Source organism: Athalia rosae, chromosome 5 (assembly GCF_917208135.1).
Source record: "Athalia rosae chromosome 5, iyAthRosa1.1, whole genome shotgun sequence".
NCBI classification, from domain to species: Eukaryota; Metazoa; Arthropoda; class Insecta; order Hymenoptera; family Athaliidae; genus Athalia; species Athalia rosae.
In genome coordinates this window covers 12511655-12531521 of record NC_064030.1, presented here as the reverse complement: position 1 = coordinate 12531521, position 19867 = coordinate 12511655, and the positions used below count along the sequence as shown (strand labels likewise).

The 19867-nt window shown below is 39.3% G+C and overlaps 3 protein-coding genes across 5 annotated transcripts; 2 read left to right on the top strand and 1 right to left on the bottom strand.

Annotated features, from left to right (window-relative positions):
- The first annotated feature begins 3375 nt into the window (after positions 1-3375).
- Positions 3376-6152, top strand: LOC125500953. Of its 2 annotated transcripts, none has more exons than XM_048655202.1 (3): positions 3376-3688; positions 4324-4866; positions 4955-6152. In XM_048655202.1, exons 1-3 carry the CDS (start codon positions 3586-3588, stop codon positions 5242-5244), a joined length of 936 nt encoding a protein of 311 aa, XP_048511159.1. In that variant the 5' UTR covers positions 3376-3585; the 3' UTR covers positions 5245-6152. The 2 variants fall into 2 exon arrangements, with proteins under 2 accessions (XP_048511159.1, XP_048511156.1); XM_048655199.1 differs by having other exon boundaries at positions 3376-4027.
- A 13-nt stretch (positions 6153-6165) lies between these two features.
- Positions 6166-7837, bottom strand: LOC125501089 (putative nuclease HARBI1). Its single transcript, XM_048655987.1, has 4 exons — positions 7697-7837; positions 6994-7478; positions 6551-6922; positions 6166-6462 (listed from the first exon to the last, which is right to left on the bottom strand). The coding sequence occupies exons 2-4, from the start codon at positions 7045-7047 to the stop codon at positions 6373-6375; spliced, it is 516 nt and encodes a 171-aa protein (XP_048511944.1). The 5' UTR covers positions 7048-7478; positions 7697-7837; the 3' UTR covers positions 6166-6372.
- Positions 7838-9652: 1815 nt separating this feature from the next.
- Positions 9653-12343, top strand: LOC125501164. 2 transcript variants are annotated; one of them, XR_007278695.1, is made up of 4 exons: positions 9653-11068; positions 11286-11757; positions 11843-12050; positions 12135-12343. XR_007278695.1 is itself a non-coding variant. In XM_048656344.1 (3 exons), the coding sequence occupies exon 1, from the start codon at positions 10372-10374 to the stop codon at positions 11047-11049; it is 678 nt and encodes a 225-aa protein (XP_048512301.1). In that variant the 5' UTR covers positions 9653-10371; the 3' UTR covers positions 11050-11757; positions 11843-12050; positions 12135-12343. The 2 variants fall into 2 exon arrangements, 1 of the variants encoding a protein (XP_048512301.1); XM_048656344.1 differs by having other exon boundaries at positions 9653-11757.
- The last annotated feature ends 7524 nt before the right edge of the window (positions 12344-19867 follow it).

The following is a 19867-nucleotide window of genomic DNA, read 5'->3' as shown; positions in this document are numbered from 1 at the left end:
AGACCTTCAAAAACGTAGAGAACAAAATAGAAAATGTTATCATTCGAATAATGAAAAGCTGAGGGCTCGACAGCGAGACCGTGATGTCTTGGATAAAGAAAAACGCCTTGCTAGAAAAAAAATAGATATCTGCTTGGCATTGATCATCAGCGAACTCTGAAACGTAAACGTTATATGTCCAACATTGAGAAAGAACGTGAACGGCTCCGTAAACGGTACGCTGCCCAAACAGAAAGAGAACGCGCGGGACTGAGAGCTAATTATTTACGCCGTCGCGATTTGCAGATGCAATATAATAAATTTTACTACATACGAACCAAAAAAAATGATAACGTGAGGCAAAAAATGAGTGTCGCTAGCAGAATCCTTACGAAATATCGTCTCATCCGAGCGACAAACTCGAAGGCAGTAAGGCAATCCAAAGAGAAATATGTAGCAAAGATCTTACCAAGAATAAGTGAACAATGCAAAATCGAGAGCAGGTTAAAAGCAGAATCCATAATAAATTGGTGTCTCCATGAGAGAGAATGTAACATCATTATGTTGAAAAAAAAATTACTGATCGTCCAGAAGCAGGCGCAAATTGTTTCAACAAAAGCTGCCGAATGTCCCGATCACAGTATTGAGGATAAGCTAGATGCTATATGCGGTCCATCCAAACATATTGCTTCTGGTGAACCCTATTTTGCAGAAGCTGCATACAGGAGTGTTCAATTATCAGACTCAATCATAATCAACCGAACGGGGCAAGCAGTAAATATCTTACCATTGGTCGATACAACGAAAAAATTAAAAAGCGTGAAAAAAAGTTGGCTTCGCGGTAACACGTGTAAAACTCAAGATATACATCAACTGACCAAGTACGTTAGTTTTCTGCAAATCATATTGACGTGCACGATGAGAAATTTTCATAAATTCATTGTGCAATTGGATTGTACGGTAAAACACGTGGACGTTAAGTTGGGTCATTCACAAGTATGTTACATGGATGACGCCATCTGCAAATCAATATTTTTACCTGTCCAGGTATTAGCACCACATTTCCCTTCGGTGCGATACATACAACGGTTAGTATGCAAATCAGTGAACTGTTTCGAGAAAATACTCACCATAGACAAAGCTCTAGACGAAGGTGACGTAACGAAACTGAAAGAAACCTCATAATTTGCCCAACGCAAAGCAAATACGATCGCAAGTAATGTTACACAGGAACTAGATCTCAACAAAGAAAATATAAAATCCAAGTACATTATCGCGTTTAAAACATTAACAAAGCGATCTATTGATACTCCGCGGTACGTATGTGTATCCTGCGAAAAACTCTGTTTCCAAAGAGAGGTCACGAACGTTCAGAAATTCAGGAAACCTATGACTAGTCTCTTATGGGCAGAATTGATGCAACACGTCGCAGCTCGAGGTAACGATTGCGATTATGTTTGCAATTACTGTCTCCCAAAGCTTCGCCAAGACAATATGCCACCGAAATGCATATTGAATAAACTCGCTACCGAGTCGGTACCTGAAGTTATATCGTGCTTAAATGACTACGAGCGAATTGTGATTCAGAGAGCCAAGGCATTCCAAACTATTCAAAGAATGGGCACCGTGGCAAACAAAAATTTACCTCACAGAGAGATGGTGCAAAAATTTAAGGGCAGAACATTTTATTTGCCCCTGCCTCTCGAAGAAACTTTGAAAAAAGTTTGCCGGCAAACGGATCCAATTAATCTCGAACACGAATCTTACATCCTGGTTCGTGGTATCCCAACAAAATCAAAATTGGTTTGGAAACAACTAGTCGATATGAATAAAGTGTGGAAAGCGTTAGTCTGGCTCAAAGCGAATAATCCTCAGTATTCGAAGATCGAGCTGCCAGCATCAGCTGATCTTCTGCTGGCCCATGTAAAAGAAGTGGAATTCCAGATACAAGACAATCGAGATACAAACACAGTTTCTGATCACGAAGACGATCCTTTAGTCGAAAAAAACGAGATTCACGATGAAATAGAAGCTGACGAGCGTACAGCGTTACTCACTCAGGCTTCGGCATCGGATGCGCTGTACGAACAGTTTACTATATATCCGATGTACGAAAAAAAAGAAAATGAAACGGCGACAAATCTCTATCAAATGTTGAGAATTCACGACGTGCTATGAAATAACCGTGAAAAAACACTGGACTTGCAATGTTTTCCGCACTTATATCCTTACGGTTGCAACGGACAACACGAAGATAGACCAAAAGGTCTTACTCATTTCGAATTTATCAAATCGAGACTTATGTCAAAGCATTCACAATTCAAAACCGATCAACAATACCTTTTCTATCTATTGAACGATGCTAACAACAGACAACTAAGCGGAGGTATTTATCACAAATTAAATATCATTAATCCAAAGGAGCGATTTACCGCAGCAAGTTATTTGAGTAAGCTTTCCAAGGAAGAGTTGGAAGAAAATTTGAATGCTATATTTGCAAGACTGCGTAATATATTGGAGTAGGCCAAGAAATGACGTATCCTGCATGATATATAATCACGGACCGGCGACATGGTTCCTCACATTAAGTCCAAGCGAATGGTTGTGGTCGGATATGACAGAATATCTACGCGAAGTCGGAGGCTCCTCCGCCGCAAAGATGTCACCTGGTCAGTTGGTGGCCTCTGATCCAGTGTCTGCATCCAGATTTATCGAAAATAAGTTCAAGGCTATGCTCGATTTCATATGTTCTCCAGATAAACTCATTGGGGAAGGAACGCATTTCTTCTGGAGGCGAGAATACCAAGGTAGAGGAACGCAGCATTTTCATTTAATGATCTGGATCAAAGACGCTCCGATTCTTGGAACGTCTTTCAATCAAGAAGTAGCAAACTTCATTCTCAAATATGCTACTTGCAGAATGCCATCTAAAAATGTTTCACCAAACCTCCATCGTCGTGTTAATACACATCAACGGCATACACATAATTCCTATTGTTTGCGAAGTAAAGCAAACAAAAATGGCAAAATTGGAAAAGTGTGTCGTTTCGGGTTTTCTAGACCAATCACGAATAATTTCGTTATGCGAGAAGTGGCCATTTCGATTGCTGGCAGACGGACGCTAAAGTCTAAAAGCCGATTGTATGACCTGCCCCGCTCCGAAAAGGAAGCCAATATCAACGACTACAACCCGGCAATTCTTACGGCCTGGGAAGGGAATATGGACATTCAGTTCATCGGAGAAAAATCTACACTCCTGAATCGGTATGTCACCAAATACGTTGTTAAGCCTGAAAAAAGCAACTCAGACACGACTTTCGAAGACATAAATTCCACGAAATCTCTGTGTAGTCGTCTATGGAATTTTGGTTTGCGCATGTTGAATCATGTTGGGTGCGTTCGTTTATTTAGTGGCAACCTAACCCGCTGCTTCAACTGGCTGCGCAGTATACTGCGCAGCTACCTATTGTAACTGCTGGGACACGTTTACTGCGCCGGCAAGCAGATGGGGGATCCTGCAGGGGTTTGGGCTTGGGTAAAGCGTCATCACGCCATCAAATTTACGCGGGATATCGTTGCGCGGTATATTCAGTTCAGATTCGGATCATGAGCGGATTAAATCTAAATTCAGACGTACACTTTTTGTGTACTGATACCGATGGGCAGCCTCATCGTGATCAAGATAAACTGGTTATCTGGAATAATGAAAGTAAGTAATTATTGAAAGCATAATTGGTTGTATTTTTAATTAGACGTGTGTGAGTATTAATACTCGACGCTGTTCACTGCCTATTGAGGCAGATCAATAGATAGTCTTTTTACTTGCATGTGCTTTGCCATACGTACCATTGACGAATGAAATACACAAACTATCCTTCAGAACAAACTATGATGCTGGTACCAGATGTACCAGAAGTTCAGGCGTTCTTCGGTCTGAAATTGCCTACCTCACTACCTTCCTCGCTACCTACCTCAATAGCTAACCCAATCCCAATTCTAACTTTGAACACCACGGAAGAAAGAGCATCTTCCAATATATCTAAACAAGGTGAGAAAGTACATATCAAACTGATAAGAATATCAAAAAAGCAGTTGCTATAAAATTTCTTGTTGAGTGGCTTCATTAATATATCAGCAACGACAAGCTATTCAAATTTATGTTTGTCAGAGTCGCACTGGAGGTAGACGGGGTAAAAATAGAAACTTGTGTCGATTTATCAACTTACAGCAAGCTTATGAATGGTTAAAACGTAATATTAATCAGTATTTGAATGTTTTTTCTCAGTCAGGCTAGGGCTAGATTAGGTGAGTTTGTCAAATTTATTCTTAATACCAAAATTTTAGATTCAGAATGTCAACGTATGTTCCACGAGAGTTTGCAATTGGCATCATGCCGAGCATCATGCAATGACCAAGGGTCATCCAATTCTGCACCACAAAATTTCAAATGGTCAAATGCTACAACTATGCTTCTAATTGAATTGAGGCTGGAAGCAAATGCAGAGTTCATGAAAACACAGAAATCATTCAACAAACATTGGGATAAGATATTAACCATTTTTGCTCAACATGGGTATTCTGTTACCCGTGAAGAGTTGAAATCGAAATGGAAAAATTTGCTTGTTACCTATAACCGAAACGTCGACAAACTCGCAAAAACGGGTGAAAGTTCCATAGAGTGGGAGTTTTTTGAAAAAATGCACGATGTTCTTGGAGATAAAAGAAATGTTGAGCCACCACCTAATACATTGGGCTCCACTCTCCAAATAAATAATGTGAATAAATCATTATCTAACAACAATAAAAATCAATTCCAATCTGACACAATAATTAACACAGATAAGGAAAATTCGGAAAATGATGAAGACACAGCGATAGATTCCGAGGGTAAGTGTGTCTTTAGCAATACGTATGGCATATTTTTTTACTGCAGTCTTGAGTGGGGTTTGACCATGAATAATATATTTCGTTACAGTGAAAGATGATGAAGAACAAGAGGCTACACAATTAAAAATAAAACTTGTACCAACTCTAAGAGGGAATTTGCAAAAAAAAAAAAAAACAAATAGAAAGAGGAAGAGCGACGTTATTTATGAAATTAGAGACCTGCTGGGTGAAAAAAAGGAAAAGGCCCTAGCACAACAGCGATCGATGTGGGAGGAAAAAAAAGAAATTGAACAGAACCGGACAAATGCTATTCTGGCACTGGCAGAGGCTATCAGAGGTTCAAAGAAACGACGCAATGATTCTGACGATGAAAGTTGAATCGGCCCATGCGTACGTATTCGTCTAATTTCTAAGATATTAGTAGTAAGTCTTTACCAAACGTACCTACGATTTAGTACCTACCTAACGTGTACCTAGCTATTCCAAAGCAACGTCGGATATTCCTATTGTTACAATACAACTATTACGTATACCGAGAGTATTCCTGTAGTGGCCAGTCTGGTTGCGCTAGCGTGCCGGTAACTTAGGATACAATTACTGGCACACGACAATTCTACGTGCGTGATCTTCGCTGGCTCCTGACTGCTTACACCAGCAAAGATCACGCACGTAGAATTTTTGTGTTTAGTGATTGCATCCTAAGGTACCGACACGGTAGCGCAACTGGACTGCCCACCATACAGGAATGTTCTCAGTATAATAAGTCTGTGATACAACTAGTTATCTAAATACTTACCTTTTTCAGTACAATTTGTAATTAATAGGATCATTCAACAAATGTGATTTTAGTTAGTTTTTAGTCATCGATCATATGCATTTTATTTTCTTGTTACATTTCTATCCAATATTCTAATAATTTCATTTTCATAAATGCTATATTTATAACCAGTACAAAATATTTTTGATAACAATTAAAGTTCCCTTTTGTTTGATACAAAATACTCATATAATATATTTATTTATAGTAATGGAAATGTACCTCTTATTCACCTGTATCTGAAAAACTGCGCCTATATAATACTTATAAAACCATCCAAGAATTCATCAAGACCAGATGATGATGACTTCATAGTGTCTCTAACATTCTAGCTATATTGTCACGTTTTGTCCTGGCATCCTCGTTGTGATTAACACCATCATTGGCCCCATCATCCACATTGTTATCAGGTTCCACAGGCATTTCTTCTTCCCATGGATCATTGCACTTGATGCACATATTGTGCAAAACGCAGACGGCGATCACCACAGTTTTTATCTTATTCATTAAAGCCATATCTAAATATTTCAACCGCCGAAATCTGCCTTTAAGGCGTCCAAATGCTTGTTCAATTACAACTCTCTTGGAGGACAGTTCATAATTGTAGTTTTTTTGCCTCCGAGTGAGATGTCCATTGTCTTTGTAAGGTGTCATCAAATATTTATGCAAAGGATATGCGCTATCCCCAACTAGATGCGTGCCTTCTGGAATGATTTCGTTCTCTTCAATCTGCTGACAAATGGGGCTTCTACGCCATACCCGACTGTCATGTGATGAACCTGGCCAACCCACAAATACGTCAATGAAACACAGTTCTGTGTCACATATACCTTGTAGTATTATCGAGTGAAATTTCTTCCTATTTACATAACTTTTTGGATCTATTATTGGAGCTCGAATGGCAATGTGAGTACCATCCACTGCGCCAATAATATCAGGAAAACCATTATCAGGGCGCAAATTATCGAACAGAATCCGCACACGTCTGAGTTCTGGTATAGTTGGCCATCTTAGATATTCCGCAGCTAGTTGAGATAGTATCTTCGTGATCTGTAAGAAGTTACGATGGGCTACGCTCTTGGTGGTTCCAAACCGATCAGCAACAGAGCGAAAGGAGTCTGGAGTAGCTAAAAGCCACAATGTTAATAGTAGACTCTTTTCTGGAGGTATCGAACTTCTTCCGTTATTTACATTGCGGGCTCCTGCTCGTAGTGCAATAGATACTTTGTCCAAAACGACCTGTAATTTAAAAGCAAGATAAGAAAACATATATGTAAAAAGGAGCGGAAGAAAGGAAACAAAGTAATTACCTCAAATGTTTGGACAGTCAATCGGAAATGACATCGGAAGGTTTCGCGATCCATCCGCCGGCATGTTTCAATATAATTAACGACCTTTTCGATTTTGTTTCGATGAATAAGTTGCTGCGGAAAATATCTGCAGTTTTAATATTACATCATCGACGAACATTTTTACCTGACAGACAGTTGACCCTTTGTGTTGATATGCAACATTTTCTAACGACTCGACATGCAATACCGGGAAAATATATTTTAGCCTTTGATCGTTGTTATAATCATTTTATTGATCAGACATAATACAATTAGTAACTCGTCTGTCAAACGTAGTCTCATAAGTTCAAGAGCACATTGTAGGAAAGCTGAAAGTTATCACTACCGCTAAAAGTACTATTGCATCTTCACAGTCGGAATCCTCGGAGTCATCAAGATCCAGATCCAAAGGCATGTCGATGACAAGCGCCACAGCAGCTGCGATTCCGTCCTCCATCTGTTTTCTGAAAAAGTAACAATTAAGATAACAATTCATTCGTGAAATTTGTACCTGAGATACACGGATCATGATTTTAATTTGTTACATCTCATAAGTGTTGGCTTTGATAGAGCACTATGTTGTAATGTATAACAATTATTATCAATAAAACAATTATTTTAACATTAATACATAGTTACGCCAAGCTATCTACGTATCTTAAATGGTTTTACTTCTACTTACCACAAATTTGAAGTTGAGTCAAGTTGCGGTTTGAACCGAGAGTATTGACAGAACGGAGGTTATGGTCGAATCATGGATGGCGCCATCATACATCTGCAGATGCAACGGGCACGGAAGGTACCCTTCGCGTACCTGCTGCAGTACTCAGGATACTTCGGCAGGGACTGAATAAAAGAACCCAACATCGAATGTAGCGTCTGCGCAGTAAGTGAATAAAAAAACGCTTTTAACGCAGTTACTGCGAACTAGATGAATAAACGAACGCACCCAGAGAGTGTGGAGCTCTTGAAGCCGCAGATACTCTATTAGGAATCGCTTTGTATCGCACAGATCCGGAAACTACCATCAGGTGGGTTGACGTGAACATAATCAGAAATAGAAAAGTAAAATCTCGTAAGGAAATCGAAGCCTTGGAGGCCGATTCCACTGAAATATTTTGTGATTCGTTAGTCGATACGCATTATCCCGCACGACCAAAGGAATTGGAAGCTACCAACCTCTACGATTTCGTACAATGGTACGACATAACTAAGGTAGAGCCCACAGGTCAAGATGTAGAATATTATACGATGGGCAAGTCGCTGTACTTAAAGAAGCGTAAGCGTCCATGCCTAGTAAATCACTACAAAAATAACGTGAATATTCAACCCGAACGTTATTTCTACGCCTTGCTGCTACTCTTTCAACCATGGAGAGATGTAGATGAACTTCGCAACGGGTGCGATACTTATGCTGAGTCATTTCAGTCAATGCAATTAGAACTTGCACAAGCACTAGAATATCACGAACGCATAACCGAGGTACAAAAAGGTATGGAATATGTGAAGGAAATGATTGACAAACAATTCGCAGATAATGCGAAAGACAATGATAATTCACAAAATAGCGACACTGTACCACTCGGCTGCGTACCTATCGAGGCTGAAGGTGCAATGAAAGAATTCAAAGACGCTGCTGAGAAAGTCGAAACTGTAGACGTTTCAGAAATGATAAGCAAGCTAAACATGGATCAGAAACGAGTTTTTGATCAGGTTATCAAAGCGGTGGGTTCAAATCAAATCCTACGTCTTTACGTCAGTGGCGAGGGAGGAACTGGTAAGAGCTTCCTCATTAAAACTATCAAATGCTGGATTAAGCAGCATGCTAGTAAAGATACTGCAATAACCGCCCCAACCAGAATAGCAGCATTCAATGTTGACGGCTTGACTGTTCATAGGCTTTTTCAATTGCCAGTTGAACACGGCCGCACTCCAAAATACAAACCGTTGTCAGACGCGGTCCTCAAAACCATACGGGACCAACTGAAAAACGTTGCCCTGATAGTGATAGACGAAGTTTCGATGATCTCGAACGTAACGTTTATGTACATACATCTTCGATTAGTCGAAATCTTCAATACCGCAGACTGTGAAGATGGTTGGTTCGGTAATAAGCATATTCTTCTTTTCGGCGATTTGCTACAACTTCCACCAGTTCACGAGGGACCCTCGTTCACAAAATTATCGAACACCGATGTCGAAAAACTCATAGGTGCAATGGGCAGTGTGGATCTGTGGTGTAATTTATTTACATACGACGAACTGACGATCAATATGAGGCAAAAGAATGATCGAACTTATCGCGAGATACTCTCACGAATACGCCTTGGGATCGTTACTGATATGGACACGAAAATGTTGTCATCGAGGAAAATCATATTCAAAGCAACCGAGTTCAGAGACAGAATACGAGAACTTTGCAACTATATAAATCATTTACCTATCGACACAGTCTGTTTACTTCCCACGTGTCGCATGTGTGATGTTCTCAATGAAGCTATGTTGAGCGCAATTCAGACTGACGAGATACACTTATTGGCTTATGATACGGTTGATTGTCCACCGTACATAAAAAAAAAAGTTCAGAAAATGTTGAACACGGATGACGAAGACAGTTCTCGAACTGCAGGTCTTGCAAAAATGATTATTGTGAAAATTGGTTCGAAGATAATGATTAGACGGAACATTGATGTTACGTTAGGCCTCGTCAACGGCACTATTGGTACAATAACGGCAATATCCCGAGCTGCTGATACCGGCGACGTAGAAACAGTGCAAATTGTCTTAGCTACAGGCGTCGTACATATTTTGGAGCGCGTTGATGTGAAATTTGAGGTAATGGGAGGCGCCTTTGTTATCCGAAGACAATTTCCTATTTGCCTCAGTTACGGTATTACAATTCATAAAAGTCAGGGCCTGAGTCTAAAGAATGCCGTAATCGATGCAGGTAATTCCGTATTTGCTTGTGGACAAGTGTACGTTGCTCTTTCACGAGTAACTTCATTAGAAGGTCTGCATTTGATCAATTACGATCCATACTCTGTGTTAGCGAATGGGGTAGCCATTTTAGAATAAAATAGATTGAGAAAAGAGTATCGTCCAGATCTCATACCGATGCCTCTTACGTCAGTAAGAGCACAGAAAGTAGCTGACTGCAGATGGTCGATTGCAAAAGATGTTGTCACATGTCAGGTACCAGCTGAAGAAAAAACTGCAGCTAAATTGTGGCAAATAAAAGGCTTACGAAACGTCGATCACGTTTCTTGCTACGCTAACGCAACGATTCAGTGTATATTTCACTGTAGAACATTCAGGGACCATTTATCACGTCAAAACCAAACAGACGATATTTTTTAAATGTTGATCGATTGTTATGCTAGATCAGAAGCCCCGGTAAATGTATTTCCTGTCAGGGCACTTGCGGGTGAACACTTTACTGCAAATGAGCAACAAGATGCTTCAGAATTTTTAGCAGGTTTAATTTCTCACTGCGATAATCTCAGCATAATAGTTGAGCACCAGCTCACGATAAAACTGCACTGCAAAGATTGCGGTTACACTAATACCTCAATCGAACGGAGTAACATACTGTTACTGGCGCTGCCCAAATCTTGCAAAAAACCACCGAGCTTATCTGACCTAATCAATGATAATCTTTCGCACTGGAAAACGGTCGAAGGATCGTGCGGTACTTGTAAATCGAAAGAAATGAGCGTAAAAACTGACATATCATCAGCAAACAGGTGTTTAATTATTCAGCTAATGCTATTTTCAGTAGAGAATGGAAAAGTCACGAAAATGAATGGTTACGGTAGAAAAGCAGTACCTACAGAGAAAATCATGATCTGCACTAAAGTTTACAAGGTTAATAGTGCGATATTCCACCATGGCCGCAACATAACCGAAGGGCATTATACAAGCATGCTTCGAGAAGGGACGTCTGCCTGGGTGAACGCTAATGACGCGAACATCAGAAAACAACCCTGGCCAAGAAATGCTAAGGACGCATACATATTCTTCTTGCGGCAAATCTAAAGGCAGTGCCAGAAATATTGTAAGAATATGAAGATAACTACAACAAGCGAACTAAACAGACGCAATGCAATCGCGTTTATAAGCCCTGCATGTCAGTAACTCCGCCATTGGCGGTCCCAAGCCCGGATGAGAAAGGAGGAGGGCTGCATGCAGGGTTTATAGTTACAAAAATATATCCGGCGGAACTAAGTGCAATACTTGAAATGAATCAGATATTCTTATTATATTCCTTACAGACACGCAGGGCGCCCTAGATCGACCTAGGAAATAAAAGTTTTAACAACATTGATAATGGACCGCCTCTTACAACTTTCAGCTTCGAACTAAAGATACATTAGGGCAAAATAATAATCGGAGAACACTGCGCTTCGTGCCATATACAGAGAGGACTCGTGGATGCGGGCCAGCGAAGCTCACGCACGTAAAATTTTAGTGGTGGACTGAGAAATGTCAATCCAAAGTACAACTCGGCCTTCATTTGTCGCGGTAGCACCACTGCGTCAACATTCCGATATTATCGCAGCAGTTGGATTTTAGAAAAATTCGGAATGCAGTGTTTACTATCAGATGCCGTACGGCTAAAAATGATAAGCATTCGTGTTTGGAGAATGCACTCCAATAGGAAAGAAAATAGAACAAGTTCGGCCGTAGAGACGAGAAAGAGAAGAAGGTGTGTAAAAATAGCGGATGCGTATCTGCTGTTATCATGTAAGTATATTTTAGCACATTTTATTATCCTGTAAGTTAGGTATTATAAAGATTATGATTTTCATATTATACTATTATTTTTCAGGAATGATGTGTTATCTATTGGTGCAATGACTGGTGCTTATTGTTATTTCGAGCGGTCACCGATTGAGTCGACGGAAGAAAGTTTCAGCAAAGATGAGTTTGGAGTATCATCTTCCTTGCAGTTACTACAAGATCCTTTGGTTCAAAGATCCTGCGTCCTACTCTAGATCCTACTCCAACGCTACCAATGAGTTTACAAGTCTCTCTCGGTGAGTTCTTGTACAGAGTACATTAATATAGCTATAATTATGTTTCTCAAATATGTCATGCATACTTCATTATCTGTCATTTAGATCAATACGTGAGACCTTTGGTTCATCTGCTGCGATTAGTGGTATCTGTTATCGAGCAAGAAGGAGTATCGACGGGCAGAAATACTATAACTGCGTGCCAACCATGTAACCATCAACCAAAGGTGTACCAGAAGCTTGAACGTGATCAGGCTGTTTTGTAACAAATCTTCTGTCATCATTTATTCAATAAACTGCAGTTGAAGTGCTCAGCATGTCCTTTTATGTTTCCTGCAAGAATTCAGTTTTCTTCCTGGCATAATATGAACCAAGAGCTCCTCTCTGATCCTATTTATCGGTGAAAGCTACAGCCAAACTGAAACCTGGCCATCTGCCTAGCAGTTGTTCATAAGTTAACTATTATCTTTCTTTTTATTTCATACCTACTGTACCGATTCATCATAACTAACACTCTTCTTTCACCCACAAGCATATCGATAATGGAAGAAGTATCATTTTCTGTTTCGATATCACAAACCAAGCAAACCGATGCCAAACAATTCGACCCTTGCTTCCATGTTACCTGAAAGGAACCGATCTCTCTCCTGGTATGTTGTTGAACACTGATAAGCTACAGCTTCGAACCCAAGATCCATTTCGTCAAACTAATGATCTAAGGATATTGCACCTGGCGACTTGTGATAAAATTGCACAAATATGTCTAGTGAACTGAAAAACCGTGGACTCCAAATCGCAATTTAGCAGCTACCGAGCCTTCTTATTCAAATAGGACACATTCTCCGAAGCATAGGAAACCGACCTGCGAAGTAATTAATCGTTGAATTGCAAAGGCATAGTACTATACCAAATCTCTTGATATCTGCTAAGCTTAATCGTGATGGTAACTAAATTTTTTTCAACCCATCAAATATCTGACAACAATAGTATACAAATGTAACCATAATCAATACTACAATATTCTTCAACAACATACGAAAAGTTATCAAATCCCCCCAAAAGGCACCTACGGTGCAAAAAAGTTCGCCAAGTACATTAAATGTTAAAAAATAACTACTACTCACACATCTTTAATGACAGAAAAGGAAAAATTCATTAATAATTCGAAAAAAAGGACCCAAATCAATTATTGTGCCAAGTACATGAAACTTTGCATCATGCACAGAAGTACTAGAGAAGACTGGAATGAACATACAACGAACAATAATACCAAGTGTAAAAATATAGAATTAGAGAATGAATCAATTAAAATCAATTCAAAGAATAAAAAAAAAAAAACTGAATTAAATTAAATTAGATCAAAAATAAAAAAATAAAAAAATAAAAACTTGGAGGCAGTGGGACTTGGCGAGCTTTTTCTGAGAGAAAAAATTCGGAATTCTAGTATGGCAATATAACATTAGCTCGCCAAGAACCACGTACTCCAAGTTTTTATTTTCTTGTTTTTAATTTAATTTAATTTAATTCAGTTTTTTTTTTTTTTTATTCTTCGAATTGATTTTAATTGATTCATTCTCTAATTCTATATTTTTACACTTGGTATTATTGTTCGTTGTATGTTCATTCCAGTCTTCTCTAGTACTTCTGTGCATGATGCAAAGTTACATGTACTCGGCACAATAATTGATTTGGATCCTTTTTTTCGAATTATTAATGAATTTTTCCTTTTTTGTCATTGTAGATATTTGAGTAGTAGTTATTCCTTTAACATTTAATGTACTTGGCGAACTTTTTTGCACCGTAGGTGCCTTTTGGAGGGATTATATTTTCTTGCCCTTTTTTTCTATCATATCGTCCCGACTGCCTCTGAGTCGTGCCGTAGCATAGAGTTTGCATTGTATTGAGTCTTTTGGGCCAAAGAGCCATATTTTGTGAATTTTGTATTTGGAAGCTCTGACACCTAATTGCATTAAAGCATAATATTGTTAAAACTGAACTGACTGTCGTTTGTTGAGTCGTACATTTTGTGTTACAAAATGGCGCCTAAATGATTATAAAAATAAAAGAACAATTGAATTAGCATTACGAGAACGAACGGACGGTTGCGCTGCAAGTAGGATGCAGCAAGTCCACTGTATCGAGGATATGGAAAGATTGGGGATATTTTCCATACAAAGCGCAAAGGCATCAGGCTTGAGTGGAGGCAAATGATGATAGGCACAGGCGTATGAATTTCAGCGAAAATATGGTAGAGCTCATCAATGGTGACGATCAACTGATCGAAAAAATTTGTTTCTCTGATGAATGTAAATTTCAAATTTCTCACGGGCCAAACCGTCAACAATTCAGATATCGGTCAACAGAAAAGCCAATCGAAGTGTTCGATATCAATCGGCAATATCAGCAATCCGTAAACGTTTGGGCTGGTATGCTTGGCACCCACATCATCGGGCCTATTTTTATTGCGGAAAATATCAATGGAGATAGATATTCGCAACTCCTGCAAGAGTTTGTAGTACCGGCTATTCATCGTATTGAAGAAGATACGGGGGTAAGTGCTATTCATTTATCATGTTACGGACGCGTTATCTCTCTCGGTGAATTATAAATAAGATAGTAAACGTATTCGGCTCATTAAGTAGTAATAGATTTTTAGAAATCGTCTTCTTTTATCTATTATTTGCAAAATGAATGAATTTCAGATGCACATTTTCACTTCGAAATATGTGCACAAATAGCAGTACTTTTATATTTTAAAAAAATTTAATGGTACCGAAATTTATTGGTTGATCTAAAACTTCATCAATCGATATCGGAATTCTCATATAATTCAAAATGTTTTCATGAAGATTGGTATACATATTAGAAATCTGCCCAAATAGTTGACAACGTGTTATTATTAATTAAAAAGTCAGACAAATTCGAATCTTGATATTAACAATTACATACTCGTTCCATTTAAATTAAACGGAGTTGTTTCTATCAATTTGCCATGGCATTTTCAGATCCGAGCGTGGTTGCAACAAGACGGAGCTCCACCCCATAACCCCAATAGAATTCGGGATTATTTAAATCAAGAATTCCCCGATAAATGGATCGGATTACGTAGCCCGACTGTTCCGTGGCCTTCCCGATCGCCGGACATGACGCCGCTCGATTATTTTTATTGGCCATACTTAAAAAATAATTTGTATGACGGTCAAACCGTATACAATTTAGATTCGATGCAACATCGAATTGATGAAATTAGTGCAAGCATCCCGCAAGAGACAAAAAGGAATGCGATTCATGCATTTTATGATCGTCTTGGCTTCTGCTCTGCGGCTACGGAAAGACATTCTGAACAGCTGATCGGATAGCCTGTTTGAAGAAAATCAATGAAAAAAGTCTGTGATATCAAGAATAATAAGAATTATTATTTGTAATTAGAATCATTGAAGATTTGAATACATTTACATCAACAAAAAATAAATTATATTTTCATGAGAAAACCTTCATTTTGAATTGGGAACTTTTTTGAAAATTTTTCAATATTTAAAGGAACAAAGTCAATCATATTTATGCTAATGGTTTTTGTTTTATCAATTGTGAGAGAAAAACACTCTCAACCCGAACGCGCTTACTTAGATAACAGCTCTAGCGATGGTCTGTTTACAATTTGGCGGAGTGGGGACTCAAAGGCAACGGAGGGGCAGGCAATTTGTCTGTCTCGCACTCACGGAACTTCCATAAGCTCTCTCTCGCGCTCATGCGTTCCCTATGTTGTTTACTTTCCTGAGATTCTTACGGTATACATGACCAAGCGTATAAACAAACTAAATGTGGTACGAAGAGTCCTGACCCATATTTCACATATCTCATATATCACAACAAGCATTCCATTAGAAAAACTAGTTCAAGTCTATAGAACTATTAAAATTGGAAAGATACAGTACGAATGAAAGTGTCTGATTTTGGTGCTATCTCTACATCAAATTGTAGTTATAATCATCATCATTCACGGATCAGCACAGCGAACGTTATGCAGGAGTTGGTGGCGCTGAGGGCTGCGGTGGCAGAACTGCAGCGGCAGCAGCAGCCACTGCAGCCCGCTGCGGACAACGCGGCGACGGGGGCCGGGGCGGAGGCCCAGCCAGCACGGGCGCAGCCCAAAAAGCCAGCAAGGAGGCGGAATAACCGCCGCCGAGGGGGCGGCTGGGAACCCGTCATCTACCATTATTACTACAGATGGTTATATGGGTAAAACGCGGGACGGCGCCGCTGCCCCTAAAAAAAAATAAATATCTTCTAGAATATAATGCTCGTATTCATTTTTTTCCTTCCACTATGATGATAGTGCGATAGCAGTTCAGATGCATCTGGTGTCTGAATTATGAATTCCAATCATTGTCTTGTAGTGAATAGTAGTGAACATTAGTAGTTCAAGCCATTCGAAATTCCGTTGCGAATTGTAAATTCGCACGTTCGAAAGATTGTCTTATTGTTAGGTCCTCGAGTACATAATTGAGAGGGAAAAACTTGTAATTTTGGTCACCGATTTCATTGAGCAACTGTCAGTAAGGTCACGGATGTAGTGCGGTGATTTCGATTGATAAGAGGGTTTACTCTTGATAGTTCACAGATTTGTCTCTCGCAGGGGCACTCATTTGTATCACCTATTGAATGATAGAGGTAGAAACTTTGCCCGAACGTAAAACCATAGATATATTATCTATGTAGAAACATATGTATACTGAACAGAACCTTCTTATGGGGCGTGTATTATGTTCCACTACCGTCATAGATGTGTTCAATATATCTATGCTACCATAGGTATGTTCAATATATCTATGTTACTACTAACAATAAGCTGTACACCTTCGAAATATGAGGTATCTTCGAAAGGAGGCAGATGTATATTTTCAATTTGTATGGAATTTGATAGAATTTTGGGGTACGGTGTTATTATGAGTTCGAGAAGTATTGCAGTATAGATATATTGATTGCAACATGTTTTCTTCATTATTATACTTGGGGTCTAGTAAACTCTTTTACATTATTCGAGTACAACGTTTTAGAAAAGAGAAAACTCAGATCATTAACATATCTGTGATGAAATTGATACTGGAAAATGTGCTTCTCCAAGTTATATCTTATTTTTGAGTTCAAAGGCTGAAATTTTCAGACATTTTTTTTTTCAATTACGAATCGATAAGCCTATCATATATGGATTAGGGTTGCCTCTCAACAAAACGGATATTTTTTTTCCTGCGTCTCCTATGAAAATGTATCACACATGTTTTGAGAGCCTCCTCCGAAGATCAGCTCAAACGAATAATTTTCTGGGGTCACTCAAGATTTTAACACAATTTACAAAATCGTGCAAAATTGAAATTTTTTCGGTTTCTTTTCTCAATCTTCTATTGCATTCTATGTTAAAAACGATGAACATACCACAAATATCCAGTAGATACTGTGATTTCTAAGAGTCACTTATCTATGGTATCATCATGTGTTATTTAATTTTCCTTTCATGATTCTGCAACTTTTGTTCCACACATTTTTCAAAAGAATCTTCAGGTTTTACAGGTTACTTGTATCATAGCCTGTATCTAACGTTGAAAATTCATGGATACCGTGTAAAACATGGCTGATTGCGCGCGGTCACATATCTGTCGGTCAAGTTGAACAGTTACGTTGAATTATTAGATCGATCGGTCTAGCAAATAATTTGCGAAATTGCGTGACTCATAGGGTATCAGGTCATTCTGTGAGTCACATAGCGTCCTGAAGCAAAATCCTCAAAAATGAGATTTTCGCCGAGCGCGCCAACTACATTCATCTCGCGACACTACAATTTGCCAGCATCTTGTCTGATCTAGTTCAATATATCTATGGTCACACTAATCGAGTTCTTAGGTATTCCTACGTTTAACACCAAAACACGTACGATTCTAATAGCCACGGGCCAAGCTACCAAGCTTATGAGCGAGGTGCGCGTGCCAATCAAACTACAAAACGTCCATTGAGAAATCACCGCCCGCACGTTACCTACTTTGTGTTTTACCTGCATTATTGGATTAGACTTCATCCGTGACTTTGGTATGGTAGTTGATTTTGCTACCTACACTTGGCCCTTCAAAGACAATCCCGCCAAAAAGGTCCGCTTTTTATCTCGTAACGCTTATTCTACCGCGGTAATTAGTAACGGCATCGTAACGCTGACCGACGCACAACTCAAAACGTTAGGAAAATTCTTGCAGGCCGAATCACCGCCCTCAACCGAACATTTAGGGACAACTACGTTAACGTCTTACCGGATTGACGTTGGTAAACCATCCCGCAATTCGCCAACGAAGTTACCGCGTGTCGCCAAAAATTCAAAAAGCTATTGATGACGAGGTGGAGAAAATGCTGAAAGACGGTATCATTCAGCCTTCGCACAGCGAGTGGGCTGGTCCCATAGTCGTGGTAAAGAAACCCAATGGCAAAAACCGCATGTGCATCGATTTCCACCAGGTTAACAACGTATCGAAACGCGACGCTTACCCTCCACCCCGTATGGATAGTATCTATACCAATATTATAAAGCTGAAGAGTTTGTTTGTTTGTTTGTTTGTTTGTTTGTTTGAACGCGCTAATCTCCGGAACTACTGGGTCGAATTAAAAAATTCTTTTTGTGTTGGATAGTCCATTTATCGAGGAAGGCTTCAGGCTATATATCATCACAGTGCGACCAATAGGGACGAAGAATAAGAGGAAAATGTGGAAAAAACGGGGAAAATTATTCAACTTTGGAGACTTCCGTTGCGTGCGCTGCGTAAACGGTTCAAGTTATCCAAAAAATATGTATGAAAGAATAAAATGCCGTGGAAATGATATAAAATAAAAAAATTGAAGGTCTAGACTGCCTGATGCAGAACCCTTAGCAGCCTAGCTAAACTTTGAGAGATATGAAAATACCGTCTCAGGAAAAGTTATTCAACATGACAAGCACTATCTAATCTATACTATTGACTCATTATAACCTGTATATTAATATTTAATTGTGAAATAAATTGTACCTTGACATAACTTAATACCAACAAACAATTTAGAAGTTACTACAATAATTTTAAATTTTAAAATAACTGCAATAAAATTGACACTCGCGTATGATGTCCAAGACACTTCGACCGGCGAGCGGGGGCGGCGGCGGCGGGCGAGGGGGGAGGCATCACCGCCCACGCCTGCGTCTACGAGGTACCATGCCGCGCGGCTCAGACGCGTGGTCGGCTTCCTACGGAACGGTTGAATGCAGCGTACTAAATTTTCATTTCGTTTTCGCGATTGTAAGATACAGCCTGACTATAGGTACCGGCAGAGTACACCTTATAGATATGATTAGAGTGACGAGTCGTTGACGGACGGTCAGCTCGTTACCATGTGTGATTAAAATAAATTAGATTCGACTATTCTAACGGACTCCGATTAGTTTCAATTATTGACCCCCAAAACCTGTTAGAAACCCTTACAATATTTCAGAAGTGGGATAAGAATAAATTAATGAACGAAATGGAACATTATAGTGATTATTAGAAGGTGGTTTGAGACTATTCGGTTGAAACTATCAATTAGTGAAAATGGATCCAAACACGTTAACGGTGCAAAAATTGAAGGCAGAATTGAGGAAACGTGCATTGCCCACAAATGGATCGAAGGCGGAATTAATCGCGAGACTTGATGCAATTGATGTGACTCGAGCTTGGGTTAGCATATGTGCCAGTGATGAGATTAAGGAAGTTAGTGGGAATCTTAGGATTGAGGGAGCTCAAGGGGGCGATTTAGAAAATGAAGATCCCTTGTTTCGTTTCCGAAAT

Bases quoted from the DNA above. Each gene is read 5' to 3' on its own strand.
- LOC125500953 (XM_048655199.1), top strand. From the start codon at position 3,835: ATGAAATACACAAACTATCCTTCAGAACAAACTATGATGCTGGTACCA. The intron at 4,028-4,323 runs GTGAGAAAGTAC...CCAAAATTTTAG, and splicing joins TTCCAATATATCTAAACAAG to ATTCAGAATGTCAACGTATG. The intron at 4,867-4,954 runs GTAAGTGTGTCT...ATTTCGTTACAG, and splicing joins CACAGCGATAGATTCCGAGG to TGAAAGATGATGAAGAACAA.
- LOC125501089 (XM_048655987.1), bottom strand. From the start codon at position 7,047: ATGGATCGCGAAACCTTCCGATGTCATTTCCGATTGACTGTCCAAACA. The intron at 6,923-6,993 runs GTAATTACTTTG...TTTAAATTACAG, and splicing joins TGACTGTCCAAACATTTGAG to GTCGTTTTGGACAAAGTATC. The intron at 6,463-6,550 runs GTAAATAGGAAG...TGGGTTGGCCAG, and splicing joins TAATAGATCCAAAAAGTTAT to GTTCATCACATGACAGTCGG.
- LOC125501164 (XM_048656344.1), top strand. From the start codon at position 10,372: ATGTTGATCGATTGTTATGCTAGATCAGAAGCCCCGGTAAATGTATTT.